Consider the following 27,963-nt stretch of genomic DNA (forward strand, 5'->3'; position numbering starts at 1 on the left):
ACTTCTTGATTCTTTACAGCAATAATCACATATTATAACACATGTACTTATATTGTTTTATGATTTGCTTAATTTCTTGAGCTTCCAAATTATTTGCACATGCATGATTTTCTGGTCTCTTAACAGTGTGTAAGATGCATGCTGGTTTTTATTTGATAACATTCACCACCATAAGTATTGTATCCATCTTTGGACAACTCATATTTTACATTCAGTGTTTACAACAGCTTCACGAATCCTTCATCCTCTCTGGTGTGGATAGATACGGCTGGCGGCAGAGAATCATCTGTAAGGGGGCACTTGGAGTTCTGATGAGGACTGTGGTATTTTGATAGACATGGAGACATTTCAACTACTTATTTAAACATTACGTTCATTCCCAATGAACAGTGAAGTAACATGTCTGTATTAAAATTTGGCATTATAAAATTTCACATTTTTATTTTATTAATTAATATGTTATTATCTGTACATATAAAGGAGAGTTGGGATCCGAGAGTCTGTGTTTGTGTGTTTGTGGAGGGCTGGAGAGTTAAGGCGGGTGGGGGAGTCACGTGATCATCTCACCTCATTTTATTCACTTCATTTTGCTCCGAGCTGACGCGGTCTTGCCGTTCTTTTTCCTTAGTGTTTAGTCCTCTCTCCTTTACTGATTTACTGTTTACTAGACGCAGTACTTACTGAATAGTATTTTTTCCTTTAGTGTTTCTTAGTGTTTCGTAGACGCGGTGTGCCAGTGTTCCCGGCGGTGTTGCGGTTTACTGTTACTTTCTAATTCGTTTTTGTACTTTAGTGTTTAGTAGAATTTTACTTTATCTCATTTACTCTTGTTTTTTTACTGTTGTTCCCGGCGGTGTTGCCCTTTTTTACTTTATCTCATTTAGTGTTTAGTAGACTTTTACAGTACTTTATCTCATTTACTGTTGTTCCCGGCGGTGTTGCCGTTTTTCCCGTTTCTATTTTTTATGTAGCATGTTCACGAATTAGTCATAGAGAAAATTTATATATTTTGGCTTCAGGAGGACAAACCAAAAATGTTGTATATAAAGAAGCTCTATAAGTCAGATGTAGATACATAATTATTCCAACTACAGCGACTGCAGCGAAGCGCACGAGGTCTGCTAGTCAGATTATAAACCTCAACTAACAGAGTAATATGGTTGTATATTTGACTTTCTCCAATAATCCTCTAACAGATTCAAAATCACTAGGACAACATATTTATACATTTTAATTCAAAATGAATGTACTATACATAGAATTCCCATTGTTGTGCCGTAATTAGGAAGCTCAATTCACTTACTAAACAAAAATACAATTTGAAGATTTAAATTAAATGTTCAATAATGCACTTTACCCAATAACTGACATTTAATAATTCACACAAAAGAAAACTACGATGGCTGCTGTTTTTTTGTGCTTGTAGCATTTCAATTTAGAGTGAAAGTGGTGTGAGATGGGTGGATGAGCACTGAGCTTCATGGACGTATCACTTTATGGTTGGTTAGTGTACTTATCTGACCACTGACAAAGTAAAAATATTTTTAAGATGGCAACTTAATTTGGTGAAAATGTTTTTTGCAGTATGGTAAGTCCCAGCAGCTGTTATCTCCTTTAGTCGTCAGCTTGTTCACTCATACAGTATGCAACACAGTAGTGTGCGTTCTATGGGAGTTTGCACAAAGCATAGACCCATTTTGCCAGGAATGCGAGAGGGCACGTCGCAGGCTCCACATGTGCCTGGAAGGCCTCGTCATATGCAGCAATGTGTTTTACCTTTAGATGTTGTACTGTGTAAAATGTAAAACCAAACAGGTTGCAAACAACAGTGAAAAACCCTAAACTCATCCTCTTCTGATCCTCGCTTAGTTTTTCTCCTCATGCTCGTTGTCATTGGGCAACATGGATTAATCAGCATAGTCATGTTTAGAAAGAGTCCTGTAGATTTAGCAAACTTTATGTAATGTTCAGAAGTAGTTGTAGAAAATAGTAAAAGTGCTGAATGTTCAGATATTAGCTTTTGCATATTAAATGTTGTTAAATATCTAATTGAATCCAAAATTGATTTATTTTTCCAGTTGTAGTAGGGTGTAGTAGATCCTGTAAGTTACACTGCCCTGGAAGGACAAAAAGGCATTTGCACTAGCCCTGGGGAAGGGGTCATTGCGGCCTTGCTGAAAGCCTGCAGTGTTTGCTCAGGACACTGCAGGGCAGTTGACCGGCAGATAGGGATGTCTAAGTGACAGAGAGAGACCATGGGGTTTTGGGAAGATGTTGAAATACCTTCTGAATAATGGTGAGAAACACAAGGTCCCCTAGGTGGACCCATTTCTGGAAAGTTGTCTTTAATGTTACTTATCCTTGTTACTCCAAGTTGTCTTCTTGAAGTACTCAAGATTGTCAGCTCAGATAACATTTCTGCATCTTACCAGGCACTTCTAGTCCCACCAGATGTGCATGCATTTATTGCTCCATTCTAAGAGGTTTTGGAGGATGTAAATCAAAGGGTAGTTCCCCAGTAGATTTTATCACCCTTTTGGGATTAACCTCAGACTGCCTTTCTTGACATACCCTGCAAATGAATTTCATTTTATTCAAGAAGACCAAGAGAGGGAGAGAAGAAACGAGCCATGAGAGAAAATAAACAGTCTGTGAGACATCCTGTATTTCTGTCAGTGTCTCCTGTGACTCTTTGTTATAAGTGCTCTTAATGGGAGTGAAATAAATTGGATATGAAGGCACAAAGTTTAGTTCAAATATATACTGTATTTTAACCATTCATCTTTTTACTTTGAACCTCACTTTAACTCTGACTGTAATGTTGTAAAGGTGAACAGCAGAGACAACATACATCGTTCAAGTTTGCCACTAACCTAGTGATGTCTTTTTAAGCCAAAGTATAATGTACTTTCACAGAATGCCTAATAAATTGCAACAGGTTATTTCTACTTGCGACACATGTAAATTGTTTTGCTCGTAGACAATACGTATTCATACTGTATATGTTTAACTGGTCTTTTTAGGAAATGCTTCAGCCATAGAAGGTTTATCCATAGTAAGTACAGCTTTGCCGTTGGCTTAAAGATATTAACAATAGCACCATTGCTAATTGCTGCCCCTACTTTGAGTTCTGCCTTCAAGAGTGGTTGATTTGGTTAATCTACTTGGTTATCATCTATTATTAAATTCTGCTCCGTACTTCTAAAATTTTTATTTTTATACTGTGTGGAGGATTTGCTCTGTGTATTGTATTGACACCCACTGCACACCCAACCTACCTGGAAAGGGATCTCTTTTTGAACTGCCTTTCCCAAGGTTTCTTCCATTTTTCCCTACAAATGTTTTTTTTTTTTGGGAGCTTTTCCTTGTCTTAAGAGAGTCAAGTCTGGGGGCCTGTTAAAGCCCATTGTGGCACTTCCTGTGTGATTTTGGGCTCTACAAAAATAAACTGTATTGTATTGTTAAGAAATGTGGCACTCAGTGACCTGTTTAATTGTTCCCACCTACATTTAAGTACAATTCAATAGTTGTTGTCTCCAGATGTATGTATTACACGTCTGGCTCTGCGAGGCTATGTTTACTTAAATGGGACAGTGAAAAATGTATATTCATTTAATCCATTCATTTTTTGAGACTTGCAATTTTTAAGTGTAAAGTTAGGATAGATGAGTGAAGGCAGGGTGGAGTAGGTGGAGAAGAGTGTCAGGAGTGATTTGTGACAGACGGGTATCAGCAAGAGTGAAAGGGGGAAGGTCTACAGGACGGTAGTGAGACCAGCTGTGTTATACTGTATGGGTTGGAGATGAGGGCACTGACCATTAAGCAGGAGACAAAGCTGGAGGTAGCAGAGTTAAAGATGTCAAGATTTGCATTGGGTGTGATGAGGATGGACAGGATTAGAAGTGAGGACATTAGAGGGTCAGCTCAAGTTGGACGGTTGGATGCCAAAGTCAGAGAGGCGAGATGGCATTGGTTTGGACATGTGCAGAGGAGAGATGCTGAGTATATTGGGAGATGGATGCTAAGGATAGAGCTGACAGGGTAGAGGAAAAGAGAAAGGCCTAAGAGAAAGTTTATGGATGTGGTGAAGGAGGACCATGCAGGTAATGGGAGTAACAGACCAAGATGGAGAGGATAGAAAGATATGGAAGATGATAATCTGCTGTGGCATCCCCTAATGGGAGCAGCCGAAAGAAGAAGAAGAAGGAGAAGGTTAGGATAAATAAGCGATTTTCACAAATCCTCCTATCAAATCACATTTGTTATAGGCTTTCAAACAAGCATTTTTGTTTCTGTATATAAAGATTGCACATTCAGTATCAAGTCAGACAGGTTTTGTTAGAAGAGCAGAATATTGAAAACCTCAATGTTCCTGTGTAGAAGTCTGATGCACTTCCATGTAGGAGATAGAGTGTCAGTGTATTTGTGGTTGACAGTGCCAAGATTGCAGTGTTTAGGAGAACAAGGTATTAATCACTTTAACTGAAATTGTTTACAGAAATAGCAGTAGTGGCAGCAAGAAATTAGCTACCACTTAAAGCATATGTAGGCAAACCTGGCACAAGTGCTCCTCATGTAGGATGAGCTCAATACACTGCACCAAATATAAATGCCAGTTTTCTGAAAATGTAGAAGGGTGCACCATATACTTCTGAAAATATAATGGCTGTATTTAAACTGAAACGTATTGGTATTTACTTAAACACAGTGAGGAAAGTGTTATTTTATAACATTAACAGTGCTTTCATGGAAAATGAATCAAGCCGGACTAAGACAACATTTTCTTGAGCTAAGCTAGAAATAATTTGTTATTTAATATATAAACTGCTGCCCCAGTTCTAGAAAGTATGTGTTGTAATTGAATTAGTTGAATGTATTTCAGCATTGTTTTGTTAGTCAAAACATTTAGTGAAAACATTTTGTTCATCTCTACTGTCAACAAAATTATAAGCATTTTTTTTGTTTGTTTTACTGTTTAAGGTTCATGGTAGGATGTGGTCGCTGTGACGATTGGTTTCATGGTGACTGTGTGGGTCTAGGCCTGGCTCAGGCACAGCAAATGGAACAGGAAGATGAGGAATTTATTTGTTTAAAGTGCTGTGCTGAAGAAGATAACAGAGGTAAATCCAGTGAGCAAAGTCCCTCTGTAAAACAACAGCATGGTTCCCTGGAGGGGCACTTAAAACCTGAGCAACATCATGAGAGCAAGTTTATTGTCAAGCATGAAAAATATGGACAGTCGGTGTCTGCCTCTCCAGGCGTTCACAGTCTAAATGCAGGAATACATGAAAAGTCGGAGCATCTAGATGACAGTAGGCAACACAAAGTAAAAATTTTCAGAAAGGTATGTACAACCTTTATTTCTTTGTTTGTATTGTTATTTTTATTTATTTTTTGAAAATAGTATTCTTTTTTTTTACCAGCTCATATGATGCCGAATCTAAAATTACGCAATTCCAGCTTGTTATACTGCTGATTATGTTTTGGTAAAAAGACTGTTTAAGTGCAGAACAAAGCAGTTTTGCCATTTATAGGAAGAACAAAGTTGTTTTGTAGTAAAGGTTAGTTTGCTGGATTGTTTTTATGAACAGTGGTGAATTGTGGTACGTAATTTAGCTACAAGCTCGTCTCTCAATGGAAAAGATTCAAGGCTTTCTTCCAGAAAGCAACTAAAGCAATTGCAGTATAATCACCGTTAAGTACTGCATATTCATGCCATGAATCCTCTACCATATAATAAAATCTAATTACCCTTTAATTACTTGAAATTGCATGATTACTGAGAAATTTAATTATTTTTTTTTTAAGTAAAAACACTGTAAATCTATTTCTAAATAAATTATACCTTGACTAAAATAGTTTCGCTTTGCAGTATAAAAGAAACAGGCTTAAAAGGGATATTTACTGAGAGCATTGTTTCCTCAAAACTAGCCAAAACATCATATTAATGTTTGGCAAATGTACTAATGCTTATATGTTTTCAAAGATGCTCGAGCTGTGCAAGTTTATTCCTTTTCCAATAATTCCAGATTATCTGACTATACAGTAATGTATTTCATGAGCAAATGTTTCAGAATTTAATACGGTCTGCAAATTACATTTCCGTCAGTGTCAATTTTATGTAGTTATTTTTCACTAAGGAAGTAGATTTTGTAGTATATATTATGATTCATGCTGTACATTATATGAGCAGCACTAACGTTTTGTCAATATCCACAATCGATTGTTTGCCAGTGGGTGAGCTAAATTAATACAAATTTCCTTAAGGCAGAAACTTGCAATATTACCATTTGAAAAGCGGCACCCTTTCTGTAATTTATTTATATCATGCCATAAATTAGGTATACAGATTATTAGTTTCAAATTTAAATTAGCCCTTTGTGATTTTATTAACTTTATGACCTTGTCCCCTGTTGTTAAAACTTGTTTATAGGTCTACCGTTTTGAGCATAATATTATAGTAGGGTGGTTACAGAATGCATTGCTTTATTAAGGTGAAGTGATAGAGAAGCTTTCAATATGTATTTAGCTCTAATAGCTCTTTTAGGTAAATTTCATTAATCCTGTAAATACATAACTTGCTCTACCATTGTCCGATAGTATATTGTGTTCTGTTCAGCTGTCTGTATTTAAAGATGACTGTTGTGTTAGTGTCTAAATTTATCTTTTTCTTTCTTCACTCCAAACACATACACTGTCTTCGCTTTGCACTGCCTTCTGAGTACCTTGTGAGTACCCGAGTACCTTTTGGTTACTGGGGGTGAGGATTTAAACTCAACTATGCAGTGTTTGGATAAATGGGCATTTTGGAGAGTGTGTTTGTGTTATTTGTTGGGTAAGGGATGTGAAACATTGCATTTGCCCAAATGATATTATTTTACACCAGTAATGGCGCACTGCATGATAATGTGCAGTGAATACACTTAAGTGGAGCATTCCTAGTTTTCATCCTTTTTCTCTGTACGTTTACCTTTTGTTTGCTCAGAGTTTGATGCGCTTGCTGCCTCCTGAGCAGCTCGTCTTTTCTCCACCCTAGCAGCCCGCTTCTTCTCTTCTTTCTTTGGCATCTTTTGGCATTAAAACTGATTAAGTCAATGTTTGTTTTGCAATTACTTAGTACGTTTTCTTTAATTTTTCACTTAAGCTGACACTTAAGTCTTCAATCTGCCTCAAGCATAATTTAAGATATGAAGAGATAGGAGAAGTGAAGGTAATAGGGAATGAGAACAGCGCCCGTACGCATACGCCGCACGGCCGTCCTGCTGGTGTCTGTCGAGAGTTGATTCTACAATAAAATAAATATAAAAAGAGGAATAACATTGAAGGTTAATCATAACCCCAAAAGCGGATAGTAGACGTCATGACATATATGTGTACCAAATTTCAACTCAATAGATCAAACACTTTGCGAGCTACAGGTGATTTAAAATCCTGGACAGACAAACGGACAGCCACGGTAATGTATTATATATAAAGATTTTTCATGCTGCCTTTACATTTGGTTTATGTTGAAACTTCTTCCTTATATTTTTGGAGTTTGAATTTCTCCTTGACAAAGTTAAGGGTTTTTTTTTTTTTTTATGACTCTGGCATTTCTATATGCAGCAGATCACCCACTGGTAATCTTTTTCTAAGGCTGATGTCATATTACGCAGCTTCTGGCAGTGGGATGTGTCAGGCTAGCCTACTGTAGTCTCTGATCAAGACACGGGGCTTTATGAGTTTAACTGACTAAAAATCACTGCCTATGTCACATTTAGCAGTCATACGCTGACTGTTCAGTACAGTCATACTTGCTCCTTTCTGCCTACCTAAGGTAGATGGAGAATCACTGGAATCATCGGGTAGAGGGGTTCTTTCATTGGATTGGCTGGCCAAGCACTGTCTCACCTGTGGAATGGCCAATAGAGGGAGGCAGCTTGATGGCCGAGGTCTCCAGGACTCTGAACAAATCCAAATCATATTAATACTGCTGAATTCTGCTCTGTACTTGTAATATTTCTATTGTACTATTATATTGTATTGAGGATTACTTGTGTTCTCTTCTGTGTATTGTATTTTATTTACCCACTGCACGCCCAGTGTACCTGGAAATGGGTCTCTCTTTGAATTGCCTTTCCCAAGGTTTCTTCCATTTTTTTTTTTTTTTAACCCTCTTTTTTGGGAGTTTTTCTTTATCTTCTTAGAGAGTCGAGGCTGGGAGGATATGGAAAGGCAGGGCCTGTTAAAGCCCATTATGGCACTCCTTGTGTGATTTTTGGGCTATAGAAAAATAAAATTATGTTGTATTTCTCTGACTACAAATTGTGTGCTGCCAGTATGAAGGGTTAATATCTGCAGCAATCTCAGCCCTTAATTTTTTTTCCCTATCCATTATGTTATGTAAAACATGAGATATAGACAAGCTTTTGTTTGGTTTATGAGGTTTAAAGCCCCATTGCTGTCTAATGGAGCTGGCACTCTACAGAGGGTTAATAGCTGTTGTGAATTCAGCTGCAGTATAGGCCCTTCATTTCTTTTTCGAATCAGTTTTAGTACATAAAACGTGAGATCAAAAAGACAAGCCTCTCTTTTGTCTGTGAGGTTCAAAACACCTGCATTCTTTGTTCCTCGTCTCTACATTGTATGCTTCATACTTCTGAATGAAAATTCAGTGGTTGTTGGCTCTTCTGCACACACAGCCTTAGCCTTCCCTTCCTACTAAAGACAAAATCAGACCTGTTTGATTTTATTGTAGCAAGTATTGGACTAGTCAGAGTGAGTCGCTGGGTATATCGCATTAGGAGGTCGGCTTCATGTAAACATGTCACCGACTGCATCCAACATGCTAAGATAATGTAAATTAAGGTTACGACTAACTGCTGGAAAATACGTCTAATGTGATATGGGCTTAAGTGAACCGACTTTCAGAAAGCATTTTTCCTCCAGAGCTATTTAAACATCTTAATGCTGATATAGTTGTTGGTGTATTAGAGGACGTGTCAATGGTACATTCAACCGCAAGACTACCTATTAACTTGTACTTCGTCATTGCTTCTTTCACCCTTTAAAATGTCACCAGACTGCTGTACAAGTAGAGGGAAACTGATGCACATTATAGGATTGCAATCTTTTTTTGACTGTATATCATTGATACAATTAAGTGTCAACAAGTATTGGTGTTTTGGTTTGGGATTTGATTTTTCGATTAGACTGCCTAAGATAGTCAGACAGACCTGCAGCTTTCCGGCTTTGTTATGAATTTATAGTATCTTGGATGCTGGAGAGCCTCAGTGATTAGCCCAGTTCTTTTAAGCTGTGGCATTTATTAGAGTGAACTAATTAGCATGCGCCTCACTTCCCTGACAACTGTGGTATTCCTTAAATATGTTGGTTTTCTTTGCATTGGCTTATTTTACTTCCAACTGCATTGTTTATCTCCGCAATTGAAAATGCAATATATATACTGAAATGGAGTATTTATTGGTAACCGTAACACAGAGGAATATACAGTAGTAAAACAAAGGAAATCGAGACTCTGCTGTCTTGTCTAGGTGACATTTTCAGGAATTTGAGTCCCTATCTTGCTGATGCTGTGGCTCACCCCATCCCAACCCTACCAGCCACAGCCCAATTCAACATGCTACTAAAGCATTTACTGCATCATATTCTGTCTGTCAGTAAGACTCTGTGTCTTGCTCTCTTTTCCTCCCAACACTAATCTTCTTTCAGAGTTTGCTGCAAAGTTCAAAACTTACCGAGTGTATGATTTGTGATACCTTTTAAACCTCACCCCGGGATAAATTTCAACTAAACTCAGAATAATTTCTCCGTTGGTAAAGTTGGTTTATAAAGCCTCAAGCAGCAGTACCTACTGACAGTCCTTGAGACCACCATGCCATAAATCTTTCACAGTTTGATTCCAGTACGTTCTCTTGGATGTCACCCTTTTTTTTAAAAAAAAAAAAAAAGTAAAAAAGGCAACATGGTTCCACTTCTTCTGACATGGAACAGAGTTGCTGTCTATCAGCCAGGAAGTGTGTTTCAACTCTGCTAGCTTCCCATGGCCTCACCCTATTCAGAATTGTTCAGGGATCCATGCAGCCTGCTGGTTTGTCTACCACTGAACTTTGTATGACTCGTCCCATGCATCAGATCTCTCTCCCTCTTCTTCACTACTACTGGTTATGTTGTCCTTCTGGATCATCCACTACATTAGCGGTGCTCTTTTCTTCGTCATGTCCTCGTTGGACATATATCACTACTGTTTAGATGTGTTTTTCATACTCTCTTACAGCTCTACTAGGTTCTGTTCCAAACAGTATCGCAAATACAATTTTTAATACTTGCAGTTTAAATTTATTGCCCCATTATATTTGCCATTTTATTTTAAGGTTTTTCTAAAGATGTCATTGATTAATGCAGCTATTTAAAATGTATGCATTAACTATCAAAATGTGGCATCTAAGTTTCTGTAGTTTACATGCTTTTTTTTATGTAAGAATGAAATTTGGTAAGTGAAATAGTGTTGAAATAAGTCATAAGTTACTGAGGTGCCATTTTGAAAAAGTGGATTTTTTATTTTCAAAAAGACTAACTCATGCAGAACCATTTCTTTTAAATTCTTTATTAAGGATTCAACAGAAAGAAGAAATTCAGCTGATAACAAAGAATTGGAAAACAAAAAAGTGCTTTCACTGTCTGACTCTAAAACTGGTCATACACAATTGAAAATGCGTCAGGCATCGGGCGATCGAAGTGGTCATGGAGATAAAGTAGTGAAACAAGGTGAGTGAATTAAACAATTTGATCAGCAAAGTTGTTAAATAAATAAAAGGAAATTTTTATAAATCAGTGCCTAACTAGTACTGATTTTTTAGACAGGTAATGATAATGATGTGTGGGCAGCAAAAATAGTTGACTGCCGGTGCAAATTGTACTTAATTTCTGCTGTGTTTAAGTATTAGGTTAGGAAAAATATGCATAAACAATCATGTGTGGTGTTTTCACATAAGTATGTTTTTCACTTAATATTTAAACAGATTAAATAAATTACTAATGACCAGGGCTGTGAAGTTGAAGTTGGAGTCGGAGTTGGCAAAAATGTACCGACTCCAACTCCTAATAAATTGAAATTGTAATGAAAAAAAATACAGCAAATTCAAATGTCCCATTTCACAAATAGTAGTCATAATTAAGTACTTCTCTGATGTAAGAATAAAGCCCAGTGCATAGTTGTGTTAATACTAGTGTGAAGTTCAGCTGAGCTATTATACAACCTGACAATCACATATTGTAATCTGGATTATGGTACATTACAAAAAGAGTTTCCATTTTATTTCAGATATAATGAGTTTAACAGGTTCATTTGAGTGTAAACAAGTGTAATGATGTAGGTGGAGGTGTGTGCTATGGCCTGATGTGTGTTCAAGTGTTCTGGTCTTATGTTTAAACTGGCCAATATGGTAGAGAGTCGGCTTCCTAGCCAGTAGTTCTGTGATTAAGTTACGTGTAGTTGCCTGCCTTCAATCAACATGGAAAATATATTGGCATATTGAATACAGAGGCGTCTGAGTCGGGGAGTCAGAGTCAGAAGTACCGGAGTCTAAGGAGTCGGAATCGGAAGGATTTATCTACCGAATCCACGGCCCTGCTAATGACAACCATTGCCAAAAATTGTAATGGTCTTTAGAAAACAGTTTCACAAATCTGTAAATAGTCATGCGCTTTAATCTGAGCCTTTTAAGTACATTTGCTTAACACATTTTAGCTCTGTCTCTTATGCTCTGTCTTCCTCTTTCTGAAAGGAGGAAATACCACAACTGGATATATCAAAAAGAATGCTTTGTTAATTTTTATGAAACTGCATGAGTCATTTTTAAATAGTTAAAAACTGAAGATTTTTGCAAAAACAGTATTGTTTATTTAAATAATAGAAAAACAATGTTGTTCATCAATATGACCAGTATAATATTTTTATATTTTTTTTTTTACTCCATTTGCTGAAAGAAATATTAAGATGTTCATTCAGTTAGAATGTATTGCCAATAAACACATGAGGGTTAGGTGAATTGGTGACACTAAACTGGCCCTAGTATATGTGTGTGTTTGTGTATTGTGTGTGTTCGCCCTCTGATGGGCTGGCTGCCTGTCCAGTGTTTGTTCCTTCCTTTTGCCCTAGGCTAGCTGAGACAGACTCCAACCCTTTCCCTGACCCTGGTCTGGATTAAGCAGGTTAGAAAATGACATGACGTAAACCACATACATACATCACAGAGCTTATCCTGCAGCACTAAATGCTGTCCCAGCCCAGAGCATCAATCCTTTGCTGGGTCCAGGCATGCTAACATTCACACTCACACTCCGTTGGAATCCCTATTAAACCTAACCTGCACATCTTAGAGGATGTGGGTGGAATACTAGAACATCTGAGTAAAATCTTCAAAGACACAAATCTGCTGGATCTGTAAAGCAGCAAAATTAACCCCATACTGTCTTGCCACTCATTTAAAAAAAAAAAAACAAATGACAACAGTTGTTTCTAGATGTCTTTTCACCAAGAAAGTAAAAAAAAATCAACAGAGGTGTTTACTAAGGCTTCTAACAATAAGAAATCTTAAGAGTTAAGAAAGTGTAGATTCATACTCTGGCAGCTATCTGCCTATGTAAACTTTTGTAACTTTTAGACAGATAAGTCACATAAGTTCCACACATTTTCTCACAGCTTATACAGGACCAAGAAGGATTAAATAACAGGCTGAGAATGTGACTAATATTATAAAATATTTTTTTCTTATTTCATTACAACTATACTATATATATATATATATATATATATATATATATATATATATATATATATATATATATATATATATATATATATATATATATATTGTCACGTGTGCATGGGAAGCAGCTGAAGGGCTTAGGAAATACTGTTTATACATCTGCCCAGGGGCGGGTGCACTGACGCTCTTTCTGAGTTCTCTGCAGGTCTTACCCGGAAATCCCACCAGGACCGCCATTTCCAGGAAGGACACATCACTTCCGGTTCCGCCCCAAGAATGAGGTCACTTCCGTTCCGCCCCAAGGATGATGTCACTTCCAGTTCCGCCCAGAGGACGACATCATTTCCGCCTCTGTGCTATAAAGCTCACTGCCTTGCTTAGGCAGGCAGTTCTGTTTTGGACTCTGTTGTGAAAACTACTATTGCAATGCCTCAACGACTTTTGCAGCCGGGAAACCGTAATAAACGGGTGGCTGCCCCAAACCTTTCCGCGTCTCTGGTCTCCACTTATTACAGTGGCGTAGTCGGCAGGATGGTGTCCCCGATGAACCCGGGACACGAACTATCACGGAACCAGGTGGGTGAGTACCGGGCCGAGTTTCAGGGCGGGAGTGCGCCAGAGGGTCAGGAAGGACGCGTGCAGGCTCTGCTCCATGAGCATAACTCGGTGGGGACCACCCATCTCGTGGAGAACGTAGAGGGGACCCACAGGCGTGGGCTGGCTTCTGGGGAACACACACGAGTGGCTCAGTATGCTCTCCTTGGCAGGAAAGCCGAGCTGCCCATCGGGACCAAGGTCCCAGTTAACGATGGGTTGTCCCCAGGCCGGCAGGTGAAGGAAATCATAAACTGGGAGTTTAACCCAAGCAAAGGGCTGTCAGAGCAGGCTATGGCTCTCTGGCAACAGGTGGGTGAGTGGCTACGCCATTCGAGTTAACCCCTTACAAATAGTGCAGCAAGTGGCCTGTTTTCTGCTGCTGAAAATACTACCCCAGGAATTTGCCCAGCCGCCTGGGGCGAATTCCATTCTAGGGACGAGCTGCTGCAGCTCTTGCAAACCCAGAGGCCGGCTGTGAAACCTGGGAGGGCAGACCAGCCGCTCTGTGGACTACCCGGGAGCTATGTCCCACTAAAGCAGTCCCTTCCACGCATTCCAGAGCTTGTTCAAGTCGCCGGGCCGCCTGGCTTGCGACCTGTCGGGAACAAGGCGGACCGTAGGGGACAATGGCGGGTTGTTTGTGTGCCCTTAGCAATCCCTGGCGGATAAACATACGGGGAGCTTCTTATTAATGGACATAAGATAACAGCGCTGTTCGATTCCGCAGTAACGTGTCTGTCGTTGCTCGCCGCTTTATTCTGCCGCAACAGTGGATTAAAAGAAGACCAGTCTAAAATGTATACACGGAGATATCCGCTACAATACCGCCCGGTGTTACATATGTCTGGAGGAACCCTTCGACAGCTTACCGTGGCGGTGCATCCGATCCTCCATTTCCGTAATCCTCGGGAGACTGGTCTGATAGTAACGGCGTAGTTTAGTAAGCATTCCCAAAACTTATGGCCTCGTATAGATGACAACGATTCATCTCAAGTTGCTTCCACACCGTAATCAGCCGACAGGGAGTGGGGCGGTAGGCCAAGAGAGTGACGAAGACACTCCCGGACCGTCGCGGGCTACTACGCCATCCACTAGCGCCCGGCAGCGAGGGAGGAATCTCCGCCCCTTGAGGTCAGACCGGACCCGCTCTCTGAGTTGCACTTTCAGTTTAGAGCGACGCCGCTTCTTTCAAGAGAGAACAGTGGAATGACGACTCTCTGAAACACATAAAGAATGCAGTGGTTCTCGTTAACGCCAACGACGATTTGCCCATGCCACAGGGACCTCACTTTGTCGTTGATAATGATTGTTGTATCGGGTCGCTGAACATGAGGGGAAGGTCCGGAAGTTGTTGCTAATCCGCGGACCTACCGGGCGCAGGTTTGCGAAGTTAGCACACTCCCACCTTCTTGGAGGCCATCTCGCCCGATAAAACATTAGAGCGAATTAAGCTCCGTTTTTTCTGGCCGGGGATTAATGAGGAGGTTCGCCGCTTTTGCGTTTCCTGTCCGGAATGTCAACTGCGGCAAATTCCTAGGAGGGACCGTGCTCCTCTGGTTCCCCTTCCCCTTATTGATGTTCCCTTTGATAGGATTGGGGTTGACATAGTAGGACCCCTAGAACCCTCAGCCCGAGGATATAAATATATACTCGTCCTCGTGGATTATGCTACCCGATTCCCTGAAGCCGTTCCGCGCCGGCTACCACAAAAATATTGCACGGAACTAGTAGGAGTCTTTTCAGCGAGTAGGCATTCCTAGAGAAGTCCTGACGGACCAAGGAACGCCTTTTACCTCGGAAACGCTCAAGGAGACTGCCAAGTTACTGAAAATAAAGCATTTAAAGACCTCGTGTATCATCCTCAAACCGATGGCCTAGTGGAGAGATTTAATCAAACTCTCAAGCAAATGCTACGTAAGGTAGTCAGCAAGGATGGGAGGGATTGGGACCAACTCCTCCCCCTTGTCCTCTTTGCATATCGGAAGTTCCTCAGCCTCTACGGGGTTCTCTCCATTTGAATTACTGTACGGAAGACAACCCCGGGGTTTATTGGATATTTTAAAAGAGGGCTGGGAAGGGGAGGCACAGCCCTCCACTAATATTTTGGAATATATCGCCCAATTGCGCGTAGATTTGATGCAATAAGACCGATTCTAAAAGTCATATAGAGAGGCGCAATCAGCACAGGCCCGCCTTTATGACCGCGGGCACGACTCTCCGGAGTTCCAACCGGGGATCGCCATGGTATTGGTACCAACTTCTCACTCTAAACTGCTCGCCCATTGGCTAGGCCCCTACGAAATTAAGGAAAGGAAGGGATTGGTTGACTATTTGGTGAAACAGCCCAATCGCCACCAGCTGAGCGTAATATATCATGTAAACCTGCTGAAACCGTGGAAGGAGAGGGTCCCGATCCCTCCTCCGACAGCCCTGCTCTCTTCGCTGAAGTAAGTTCCCTTAATTTCGCGAGCAGCTATCCCCAGGCAGAAACAAGAGCTCAAGCAGCTATCCGCCTGTCCCAGAGGTGGTAAGTGAAAACCCGGTCGGACCTCTCTGATTGCGCATGACATATTGACTGACCCGGGGGTGATCGTCCGTGAGCGACCCTACAGACTCCCGGAGGCAAAGAAAGTAGAAGTGGAACTGGAAATCGCGAATGCTGGCACTAGGAGTAATCGAGGAAAGTAGTAGTCCCTGGTCCAGTCCCATCGCCTTGATTGCTAAGCCTGACGGCAGTTGGAGGTTTTGCAATGACTTCCGCCGGCTTAACCAAGTTTCCAATTCGATGCTTATCCCATGCCTCGCGTGGATGACCTCCTCGAGACTGGGACCAGCCAAATTCTTGACTACACTTGACATGACAAAGGGGTACTGGCAGGGTCCTTTAAAGGAGTCCGCAAAGGAAAAAACCCCGCTTAGCACTACTAGCGGACACTGGCAGTATCGTGTCCTTCCATTCGGTTACACGGGCCTGCGACTTTTCAGCCTGGTGGACAAAGTGCTCCGCCCCATAACTCGCTCTGTGCTGCCTATCTGGATGACGCGTCATCTATTCCAGCACCTGGAAGGAACACATACAGCAGGTCACAGCAGTATTACGGACACTGGGAGAGGCGGGCTCGAATCAACCCCAAGAAATGTTTCTTTGGATTGAGGGAAGCCAAATATTTGGGCTACCTAGTGGGCCGGGGTACTGTGAGGCCACAGTGTTCCAAGTTGCAAGCCATAATGGCCTGGCCCGTCCCAAACCAAGCGGCAAGTCCAATCCTTTCTCGGTTTGGCGGGTACTACCGCCGGTTTGTGCCTCGCTTCTCCGAGAGCGCCCTTGACCGACTTGACAAAGAAAAGAGCTCCTAATACGGTGGTATGGTCTGATAAAGCGGGCTGCATTCAGTGACTTAAAAGGGCTCTGACTTCAGCACCTATCTTGATCTCCCCTAACTTCTCTCTCCCTTTATCCTCCAGACGGACGCCGGACACAGGCTTGGGTGCCGTGTTGAGCCAAAGCGCCGACGGTGTTGAACACCCCGTTATGTACCTGAGCCGGAAACTGTTGGACAGGGAGACCAGGTACGCGGCGGTGGAGAAAGAGGCTCTGGCGATCAAATGGGCAGTAACTCAGCTGCGGTACTACCTCTTGGGTCGCGTGTTCACTCTGGTGACGGATCATGCACCTCTGAAGTGGATGGCCCTTCACAGGGAGTCGAATCCACGGGTCACGAGGTGGTTTCTTGACCTGCAGCAGTACAAGTATACGCCGCTCATCGACAGGGGTCTCTTCATGCCAACGCCGATGCCCTCTCCCGGCCCACGACCTCTCGGTGCAGGTCGCCCACCCACGGGTCTGGGCTGAGGGGAGTCTTGTCACACACGTGCATGGGAAGCAGCTGAAGGGCTTAGGAAATACTGTTTATACATCTGCCCAGGGGCGGGTGCACTGACGCTCTTTCTGAGTTCTCTGCAGGTCTTACCCGGAAATCCCACCAGGACCGCCATTTCCAGGAAGGACACATCACTTCCGGTTCCGCCCCAAGAATGAGGTCACTTCCGGTTCCGCCCCAAGGATGATGTCACTTCAGTTCCGCCCAGAGGACGACATCATTTCCGCCTCTGTGCTATAAAGCTCACTGCCTTGCTTAGGCAGGCAGTTCTGTTTTGGACTCTGTTGTGAAAACTACTATTGCAATGCCTCAAGACTTTTGCAGCCGGAAACCGTAATAAACGGGTGGCTGCCCCAAACCTTTCCGCTCTCTGGTCTCCACTTATTACAATATATATATATATATATATATATATATATATATATATATATATAAATTAAGGTTTAACATCAAAAGTGTTCTTTGATTTTTAACAACTCTGATTAAATTCACAGGCAGACAGACATATTGGGAAGGTTTCTTATCTGCATAAAAAAACTTGATCAGCTTTGTGGACTCTTTTGAAAGCTGATAGGCTGAAGATTTTTAGTTGTCTTGTTTCAAAAAGATACTCACTTTGATGTGAAAGCACACTGTCAAATTGACAACAAGCACCAGTTGGTATGCATTTATTGACAGAGATTGTTCTATCAAGTGATTGCTGTGATGTACAGAGGCTATTTACTAGGGTGATGTATCATGTTAGCCATTATGGATATAGTGAGACGTTAAACAGAATGACACCTTTTATTGGCTAACTGAAAAGATTACAATATGTAAAGCTTTCGAGGCAACTCGGGCCCCTTCTTCAGGCGATGATTACATCTTGCCTGAAGAGGGGGCCTGAGTTGCCTCGAAAGCTTTACATATTGTAATCTTTTCAGTTAGCCAATAAAAGGTGTTATTCTGCTTAACTTCTCACTAGAGGCTATTTACCAAATTTCTGCTTTTTTGAAAACTGACTCTGAATTTCAGAAGTCAGACTCCATAACAATTTGCATGTCACGTTCATTCTATAACAGACACTCAGTTGGGCACAAACACACACTCTTCTCTAGACACTGATGTTCAGGTGGTCTATCAAGCAATTCCCGTGGCACACATAGACAAATATACAACCATTTGAATGTTAAACTGCTGCTCTTTTCTACTGAATACATTTCTGACCTTTGAAACAAAGTTGACCTTAGATATTTAGGGAAAGCCTCCTGCGTGCTTGGAGTAGACTGTGCATTGGGAATTTTGGTAGGCTGTGAAGACATCGGGGAAACATAGAAAATGATGAAATCTGGCATTTTAACAAGAAAACTGTGACACTTAAAGTATGACATTTTAGTATGGCTGAAGTCTACAGTTGATCTTTAACATTGCTAATCATCCCATAAATTCACAGATCAAGCTGACCTAAAGTTACTTAATGGTAAGGTTTCAGAATAGCTTGTTTTGAAGAATGCCTGTATATCTTTCTCTGAAAACAATTACATTGAGCCAATAAAGTGTGTTTGAGGCTTTGTTAGCAGAATCACTGAATAGTGCAATAAAATATTGTTTTTCGTTGTGTTATTTTTGAACTGTTCACAATCATTTATAATATTTCAGTTTTTAATTTTAACCATCTGCCTTGTTTAACAATATCATATTTATGTTTATTATTTTATGTTTGCAGATTTTGAATGTCATGTTCTTGTATTTTAAAATCAGGGCTTACTTGGAAATGAAGTACATACTAAGTTTTGTAGCTCATTGATTGTTTTGGAGTATTAACAAATGGAGAGATTTTTTTTGTTTTGGATAAACACTAATGCATTTTGATTTAATTGTTTAAATAATAGAGTGTTGTTTTAATTCCTACAGCTTTAGTTGTTCATTTAAAAAACTTAAATGTGAGGGTACAGTACAGTTGTTTATCCACATTGTATACAGCTGAAATAGATGTGGTAAAATGATGTAATCCATGTGTGACCCCAAGCCAGAAATGGTAATTGAAATTGACAGCCTTGTAGTTTAAAGTTCATTGACTTAGCAGTTCTCTGCACTGAATAGAGATGGAAATAGAAGTCCTCATGTGGCCTGGTCCCACGCCTGACTTTTAATATAATCTAAATTATCTCATGATCATTTCTAGAATCATGGATCAAGATGGATCAGTTGTGTAAGGAGGAATATGCAACTGTCTCTCCTTCACAGTGTACAAGACTTCTTGTCCAAAAGGTTACTGGCCCTTATAGCTGCTATTGGTAGTTCAAAAAGTACTGGCCCAGTTTAAATAATAAGCAGAGGGAGGGTATTAATTTATTGACTTTTTAATCCTCTATGATTTTTCTTTATTTCTTAGAGGTTCTCTATAAACACACAAATACTTTCCCCCAATCTAATGCTTGAAACTCACAGAATGTGTCACTCTTAAATATGGAAAAAGGATTAAAAGCTTAATTCTTTTTCCAGACATTTCTTCAATTGAACAAAATACCTTGCATGTTGGCATTCACTAAATAATTTGTGATTTAATAATTTTAACTACAACTGTACACATAGTACTGTTATTAATTAATCAGAGCTTAAATGTTATCAAGCATGGCTACATTAAAACTACATTTTATAAATTGAGTTTTTGGAGGTTTCCTGTATTTTTGTGGTCTTAAAAAAAATAACAATACTCTAAAAGTGCATCGATAATTAACTGATTGCATCTTCTTATTCTGAGTTAAGTGTTGCTTGTTGTTTGTTTTCTTCATAGAATCAAATGAGAAACATGACATCAAAAAGAAGAAATTAGAAAAGTCTTCAATTTCATCACCTTCAACTGCCAAAAAACCTTCAGTTGAAGAAATAAGGCAGAATGTAAGGGAGTCCTTGAAAGATATACTTGTTAAAAGGTATGTGTAAGCTCAGCATTTCTTTAATTATTATTTATGCTTTTTTGTACTTATCAGTATCTTTTAATGCATAACACTCGTAAATTATGTTTAATGATATATGTCCTTTATTAAATATATTATTTGCAGATAATCAGGGAAAGTAAAGGAAGAACATATGGTAGCAACTGGTAATTTGAAAATTGGCGATTGAACTGGTTATGATGATGACGACGATATAGGCATAAAAATATAAAGTACTTGCTAGACAGTTTTATAACACAAAGGTCTGGGTTTTGTAGATGATGCAAGGATCGTCAATCCACATACATCTGAAGTATTCCAGCCAATTTCTGTCTTACGGTCCACAAAATGTTGGTAAAGTGCTATTAGAAGAATATTAGAAAACTAACGGTAATGTCAATTACAGAAAAAAAAAAAAATCGGATTTATTTGTCAAGATTTGTCTTGCTTCTATATACAAATTTTGACTTATTTGAATAAATTTTATGAAGTTCTGGTTGGTTTAACCTCAAAACATGAAAGCTCTAATCCAAGTCTGATGTACCATGGTGCACTTAAAAGAGGATTTTTTTTGTTTTGGTAACACTGTACCGTTTACCATTGTATTGTTCAAAGTCAGTGTTGCCAGATACAGGATTTTACACTTTCTTCAAGTTCTTTCCTCATATTTCATATATTGAGGAAATAATATTTTTATGAAAGAATGCTTGAGTTTGGATGTGGTAAAAGATTTCGTGACCTCCGTAACTTGACAAATGGACCACTTCTTATACATTTTCAGCTTCAAGCTTTTAAAGTTCAAAGTTTTCAAAGCTGATGCTTGCCAAAGGTAAACCACTACTTAGAAATTCACAAAATTTGCTATGCACAGAAAGTGAATCTTGAGTTCAGTCAAATGATTGAGTTTTGAGCTTTTGAAGTTGAATTTTTTTTAAGTGTAGTTGTCATAGTAGCTAAGCTTTAATTAAAAAGAAACATTGAACAGAGTTTATGCCTTTATTAAATACCAGGATTCTATTTATGGCAGATATTTATTTTTATAAACAAAAAGTTCTCCTTCTTTAAGTGTTTAACTTGGCACCTTCAGTTTATGAACTGGGACCACTCTCAATTTTGTCTCAGCTGCATGACACAAGGTGCAGTTTTCTGCTCCTTATTCTTCAATTTTTAAAATCTTAAATGAAGCAAATCATGAGTAAAGGGACTAATGCAGAATTCACTGGTGAATTGATTCATTAATTGCTCAAATTATGACCATAAAAAAAATTAAGCCACAAAAATTATATTTTAGCCACGTTCCAAAGAAATATTACATGTTTAATAGATTAACTTTATGGTAGTCTAAAATGTGAGAAATACATTTCGATGGTATTGCATCTGGAATATATTTTGGTAAGGTTGCATTGTATACTGTTAAATTAGGTTTTTAGTACAGAGAAGGGGAATGTAACACATTTTAAGTATTAATGGTGTGCTGACTTTACATGTTCTGATCTATCCATCTAGATCACCCTACTTGCTGTTTCAAAGTTAGTGATGAGTCAAGCCAGTGTCCCACCATTGGTCTTGGCACATTTTCATAGAGTCAATGTAGCTCAAAGTGTTTTATAAGACGACAAAAAGGAAGTTATGTGAAATGAAAAACAAGTAAGATTTGGCAGTAATATTAAAGAATAAGTAACAAAGGCAAAAGGTAAGGTCAGATGGGAGGACAGAAAAAAACAAAAAAAAAACTCTAGTTAGGCTGGAGAGGAAAACAAAATCTGCAGGGGTTCAAAGGCCAAAAAAGACTGCCCAGCACCCACTGGGCATTCTACCAAACATAAATGTTCTTAAATCAGTCCTCTTTGTTTTCATACTTCACGTGATAGTAATTGATGATGTTGGTCTTGTGGCCAGCAGAGACACCCACCTTCAATCCATCAACACAGGGACAGGGTGCTGCGTAATACCTTGATCAAATGGTGGCGGCACAGATCGCCACCACAGAAGAACCGGAAAAAACAGCAGAGAATAGTAGAGATTAGTGCAGATTGCGGATCCCTGAAGCATATGATAATTCAATGCCTATATAGTCTTATCAGGAAATACAGCTAAAATGTAGGTATGAGAAAGCGGTATTAAAATAATGGGTTTTTATCAGTTTTTAAAATGATCCACAGTACTAGCTTGGTGAAATTGTTTCAGTAAAGATTTTCAGATTTTAGGTGCATAACAAAGAGTAAAAGGCCTCCTCGCCACTTCTTTTAAGTTTGGGTGTTGGAATTATGAACAGATCTCTATTTGAAGATTTAAGGTTACGACTTGTGGTGTAGGAGGATAGGCATTCCAAAATGTAGGATGGAGCCAGATTATTGAAGGTTTTGTAAACCATTAATAGTAGTATAAATTCAATTTTGAATGACACGGGTAACCAGTGTAACAACGCTAAAACTGGTGTGATGTGCTCAGATTTTCTTTTTCTAGTTAAGACTCTGACCGCTTCATTCTGCACTAGTTGCAACTGATCAGTGCCTTTCTTTGATATTAGGTGTGCATTTTTAGATATCTAGTTGGTTAAAAACAAAAGCATCAGCTAATTTTTCAGAGTCTTGTAAATTTGTAAGAGTTCTAACTTTTGCTATTTTCTTTAATTGAAGAAATGCAGACCTATGTAATTTAAAGTTCAGGTCAGAGTCAATAAATACCCCTTCATTTTTGATCTCCTCCTTGACTTTTAAGCCTAAATGATCAAGTTTATTTCTAACGCCCTCACCATATCCATGTTTGCCAGTCACCAAGATTTTTGTTTTCCCCTTATTTAGTTTGAGAAAGTTACTACTCATTCATTATAGGAAATACTGCTAAGACATTGGATCAAAGTCATCAGGCGCTATAGATAAATACAACTGTGTGTCTGCATAGCTGTGGTAACTCACCTTGTGGTTTGAGATAATCTCACCTAATGGAAGCATGTAGATTGAAAAAAGCAGCGAACTCCGCGTAGATTCTTGTGGTACACCAAATATAATATCATGGGTCTCTGAAGTGCAATCAGTAAGTAAGAGTGAAATCACTTTAAGACGCTGCCGGAGAGGCCAATCCATTGTCTAAGGTGATTTATAAGAATACTGTGGTCTATGGTGTCAAATGCTGCACTCAACTCTGTCAGAATAAGAACAGCCATATGGCCTCTGTCTGCATTAACCTGCAAGTCATTTACTACTTTAACCAGTGCTGTTTCTGTACTATGGTTCTGACTGAAACTTAGCAAGAATAGAATGTTGAATCGAGTAATTTCTTAGCTGCTTCATTACTGCCTTTTCTATAATTTTACTTCAGGAAGGTGGGTTAGAAATTGGTCTAAAAAGCACTTCAGTGTGTGTTTAGCAATAACAAAAAAACAAGCTTTTAAATTGTGCCATTCTCGAAAACGCCATCAGAAGATACCTTTAAAGTACAGAGATGTGTGTCATATTTTTTACTTTTGGTGCACTGGTAAGTTTAAGGTGTTTGTTTGGGACTGAAACAAAAACACTGTGTATTAACCCTTTCTGACTAAGTGTGTCAGTGCTAATATAGCCACCATGTTTGCCCCATCCTTATTATTAATATGATTTTATTATAGATTAGTTTATTATATCAAGGCCTTTTTATTCTCATAGAAAGATACAAGATGTGCTGATTCCAGTGTGATGTGATATGCATTTATTGTCTACTATAAACTGTAGCTCCATACTTCACAGCTGTGGATTGCTTTGTACAACCATAAATTCATCCTGGCTTTATTTAGCATAGTGTGGTTGGAATTATCAAGATGTTTCAGTTTTTATGTGAAAGCAGTGATTCTTCTATTTCAATGCAACACTTGTTTGTGTACCATATTTTGTGTAAACAAAAGCAATGAATTAAAATAAAATGTCATGAATTTAAACCCCATGGCAGTTCCATTTAGTTTTAACCACTGTTCTTGATAACTGAAGTTTCAAGTTTTTATTAAAATCGAATTTAATCAAGTTCATCTTTGATGTTAATTTCACAAAACAGAAATGTAAATATATGCAATATTAAGGATCCTTTTATAGTATATTCCATTAAGAGTACAATATGTGGTTTGTTTTATGTACATACTGTTTGACATTAAATGTAATTTATTTTTGACAGTATTTTTCATCTGTTTTCAGACTTACTGAATCAGAATTAAAGATTTCTACAGAGAGGGCAGCTAAAGTTGCCTTAAAAACTGAACGAGAACTTTTTGCTTTTTTTCGAGATACTGACTCAAAGTATAAGAGTAAATACCGCAGCTTAATGTTCAACCTTAGAGATGCAAAAAACAATGTAAGTATAATGCAGGTTGATTAATTTTAAATGTTTACATCCACATGAAAATTGTTGCATTAATGCCTTTAATAGAGTATCACAATAACATTTATTTTCATTTGGAACATAAAAAATAATCTGTTAATGGTATCTAATTAAATGCAGAGTTGCCTTCTATAGATAACAGGTGAAAAAGAATAAAGCTATTAATTCAGTTGTCTTAGTTTTGCAGTTTGAATGATGTGCGTATACTCCTTTTATGTTTTATAATTAAAAAAAAAAAAGACTATTCAGTGAACACTAGGCAAAATATCCAGTTATTGTGTTATTTTCATGCATCCAAGTTCAATGCAAAGACTAGAGAGCAAAGTTAAAGAAAAGCAGTTGTGCCTGTTGTTTTATTTAGCTCTGAATATTGTATTTTTATAATAACAGATTATTCATTCTGTTGTGAAAGATCCGTATGGCAACAAGATCTTTAAAATAATGAAAGTGTATGTTTTTATGGTTTACAGCACTGAAGTACTTTAGTGAGGGTGCATATGTAGGGTCACAGATGATACATTATTTAGGAAAAACTGCTTCAAATTAATACATTGACACAATATTTACTAATTACTTCTTTTGCCTTCTGCAGAAAATAACATTTCACTTGCTTTAATGAACCAGACGTATAAGTACTACGTATTCCTCACATTTAAAGCAGGAATAGAATTCACATGACCACTTGCCAGGTGTCATATATTAAAGATCGTGACAGTTAACAGTACATAGATTTTGAAAAGTTCTGTATAAAGCATACGTTAGCCAGCAAAACTGTGACTTTAACCTCATTGTTAAGTAGTAATTATCTATATAGTGAACTTCAGTTCTTTTGAAACACCACATCCATTCAGGAACAGCCTCATTTGTATATTTTAGAATTTTCTTATTAAATACTTTGTTTTACAGTAATAATTATACTCTTTTTGTTTCTAAACGTACATAGTCCTTTTCCTAAAAGAGTATTGTTTTCATTATTTACCTCATTTGAGCTTTGATGTACAGTAATTTCATAGTGATTTTGGGCTGGTACAAATGAATATTTGACAATCATTCTTCAAGTAAATATTACAACAGTTAATCAATTATTTGAGTTATTTGAAAAGTTTGGCTTGCAGTGTTCACCGGGAGCTCAAAGTATAGCGTGTTATGAAAGTGTTTGCCAGGATCACTAAAGTTAGTTGTTGTACTATGGCTGCTGAAAATGGTCTTAAAAATGGTGATATTAAAGTCATTACATTGAACACAGGAAAATCTTGCATATGTACGTCAATTTTCCTTGAGGCTTATTGTTAATGGACAAACTTAACTTGCATTTACAATAAACAAAAAGGTCTGTAAGTGTGTAGTAATGACAATAAGTGTGCACAGCTCCTTAAATTTGTGATTGGAAATGTTATAAAGAGGATAGTAAATAATTCAGTTGTGGTTGCAAGTTCTATCAAATAGTTGTGTTTAAAACAGCATGATGAAAAGCACAGAGTTAAATGAGTGTCTGAACAACAGATAATCACAAGTTTTTAGCATGGCCAGCTGCTGGTGTGAAGTAAAACGTTCATATTAAGTTCTGGACCAACCGTCCAGGAGGGCACTTCATATTTTGCTATATTTACTGTGATTTATTCACTTTTTACCACAACCATTTAAACCATTCAGAACATTTGTTCATAACAAGTATTGCAAGGAACTGCATCACTTTTAAATTTGTTTTGCTGTACTTATTTTTTGGTGCAGCTAAAAGTTGCAGGCAACACACAAAATGCATTTATAAGGCAATTTCCATGTTTTTAAACACCGGTAGTTTTGGTGCTGTCCTGGTGAATTAGAAGAAAACATAAGACTTCTTTTGCAATGTGATATTTTTCTTAATTGAGTTTTCCTCAGAACATACATCATCTTTTAGTGAAGTTGCACCTCTTACTGAATTCTGTCTCTGTCTAGGTTGTGCGTATTGTCGCATTGTAAATCAGTAGGCAGTTTTTGATTGATGACTCTAAATTTGTTCAGCATGCGCTAAGGTGGATGGTGTATTCAAGTGATTTGCAGTGTACCCGTCCATGGCTGTTTTCTGTTTGGCATTTCTCAGTCCTATGAAAATCAAAGTCCTTTGTACTTCCTGTACATTTATTGGAGCTCATAATTTTTCACTACACCTGGTATAGGCTCCTGATGGCAAAATTGGTCAAAGAGGTACCAAAGATGATTGGATTTTGGTTGTTTAAGCATATGATTGTCTGCACAGTTCACTTCATTAAACGACCAGTTTTTTTTTTCCTGCAAAAGAAGGTTTTGCTGTTTTTTTTATAAACTGATATCAAAAGACAGAATGAAAAAAATATACCAAAAAATCTAACAGCTGCACACACTTTAGATGTACATTGTGATTTGCAGATTTCTAATTATGGAATTAAAAATAATTTCTGTAAGTGTATCTTGTATTTAATGGGGTATTGATATTCTGGGACAATTGTGACTGCTACTTTATTGAACAGTGTTACTTAATATTTTTGTATTTATTTTTGAGGAATAGGACCAAGCATGGATGAACACAAAGTAGTATTTAATAATAATATGTATATTTTCTTAATTTGTTCTCTTTTTCTCATTAATGATCTTTCATCTCTAGGTTTTGTTCAAGCGTGTCCTCAAAGGTGAGATCACTCCAGATCATTTAATTCGCATGAGTCCCGAAGAGCTTGCCTCAAAGGAATTGGCTGCTTGGAGACAGCGAGAAAATAGACATGTAAGAAATTCATGTTTTAGTCCATGCAGGCATAATAATATAATACCAGCTTTGCCTTTGTTTTAGTTTATCACTCATTTTTTCCTTGCATAGACAAATCTGAAAGTGCTTATATGTAAGTTTGCTGTGGATCACATCATGATGTGCATTTTGCTACTTAGAAAAACACAAACAATATAGCGTGTTAGCTTCAGGTGCTGCCACAGACACATGCTAAATTCTTTCTGCTGTATAATCCAATCTCATCTACTTACCTAGCCCCTAACAAAAGACCATGTATGTTGATATATCAGCAGTAGGTCTACACAATGGGCTAACATTATTAACAATAAAACTTTATGTCATACTTATGATACAAATGGAGAATTTCAGATCATGGTGAAATAAGTGTACAATACAATACAACTCTTATTTTTGTGTAGCCCAAAATCACACAAGAAGTGCCACAATGGGCTTTAACAGACCCTGCCTCTTGACAGCCCCCCAGCCTTGACTCTCTTAAGATGACAAGGAAAAAATGTACCCATTCCGGTATAAAAAAAATCAGTAAGGAATGGTCCATCCAGTAATTTTGTGTAAATTTTACTTTAGTTATAGCACAGGAACTCACTCAGTGGAAGATTTTACTACACAGTACAACCAAATTGCATTAAACAATATAGAATCAAGTGCATTAACTTGTATAGTATTTATTATGTACACAAGTAAAT

The 27,963-nt window shown here is 38.4% G+C and overlaps 1 protein-coding gene across 4 annotated transcripts in view; it reads left to right on the forward strand.

Annotated features, from left to right (window-relative positions):
• The window catches only part of phf3 (PHD finger protein 3), an 81,486-nt gene that overhangs the window by 38,196 nt on the left and 15,327 nt on the right, over positions 1-27,963 (forward strand). For all 4 annotated transcript variants that reach the window (XM_039738712.1, XM_039738714.1, XM_039738715.1 and 1 more), the window contains 5 exons: positions 4,981-5,344; positions 10,614-10,767; positions 20,025-20,163; positions 24,330-24,486; positions 27,137-27,253. In XM_039738712.1, the coding sequence (XP_039594646.1) occupies positions 4,981-5,344; positions 10,614-10,767; positions 20,025-20,163; positions 24,330-24,486; positions 27,137-27,253 (931 nt within the window). The remainder of the gene's footprint in view (positions 1-4,980; positions 5,345-10,613; positions 10,768-20,024; positions 20,164-24,329; positions 24,487-27,136; positions 27,254-27,963) is intronic.

This window comes from Polypterus senegalus, chromosome 16, assembly GCF_016835505.1.
Source record: "Polypterus senegalus isolate Bchr_013 chromosome 16, ASM1683550v1, whole genome shotgun sequence".
NCBI classification, from domain to species: Eukaryota; Metazoa; Chordata; class Cladistia; order Polypteriformes; family Polypteridae; genus Polypterus; species Polypterus senegalus.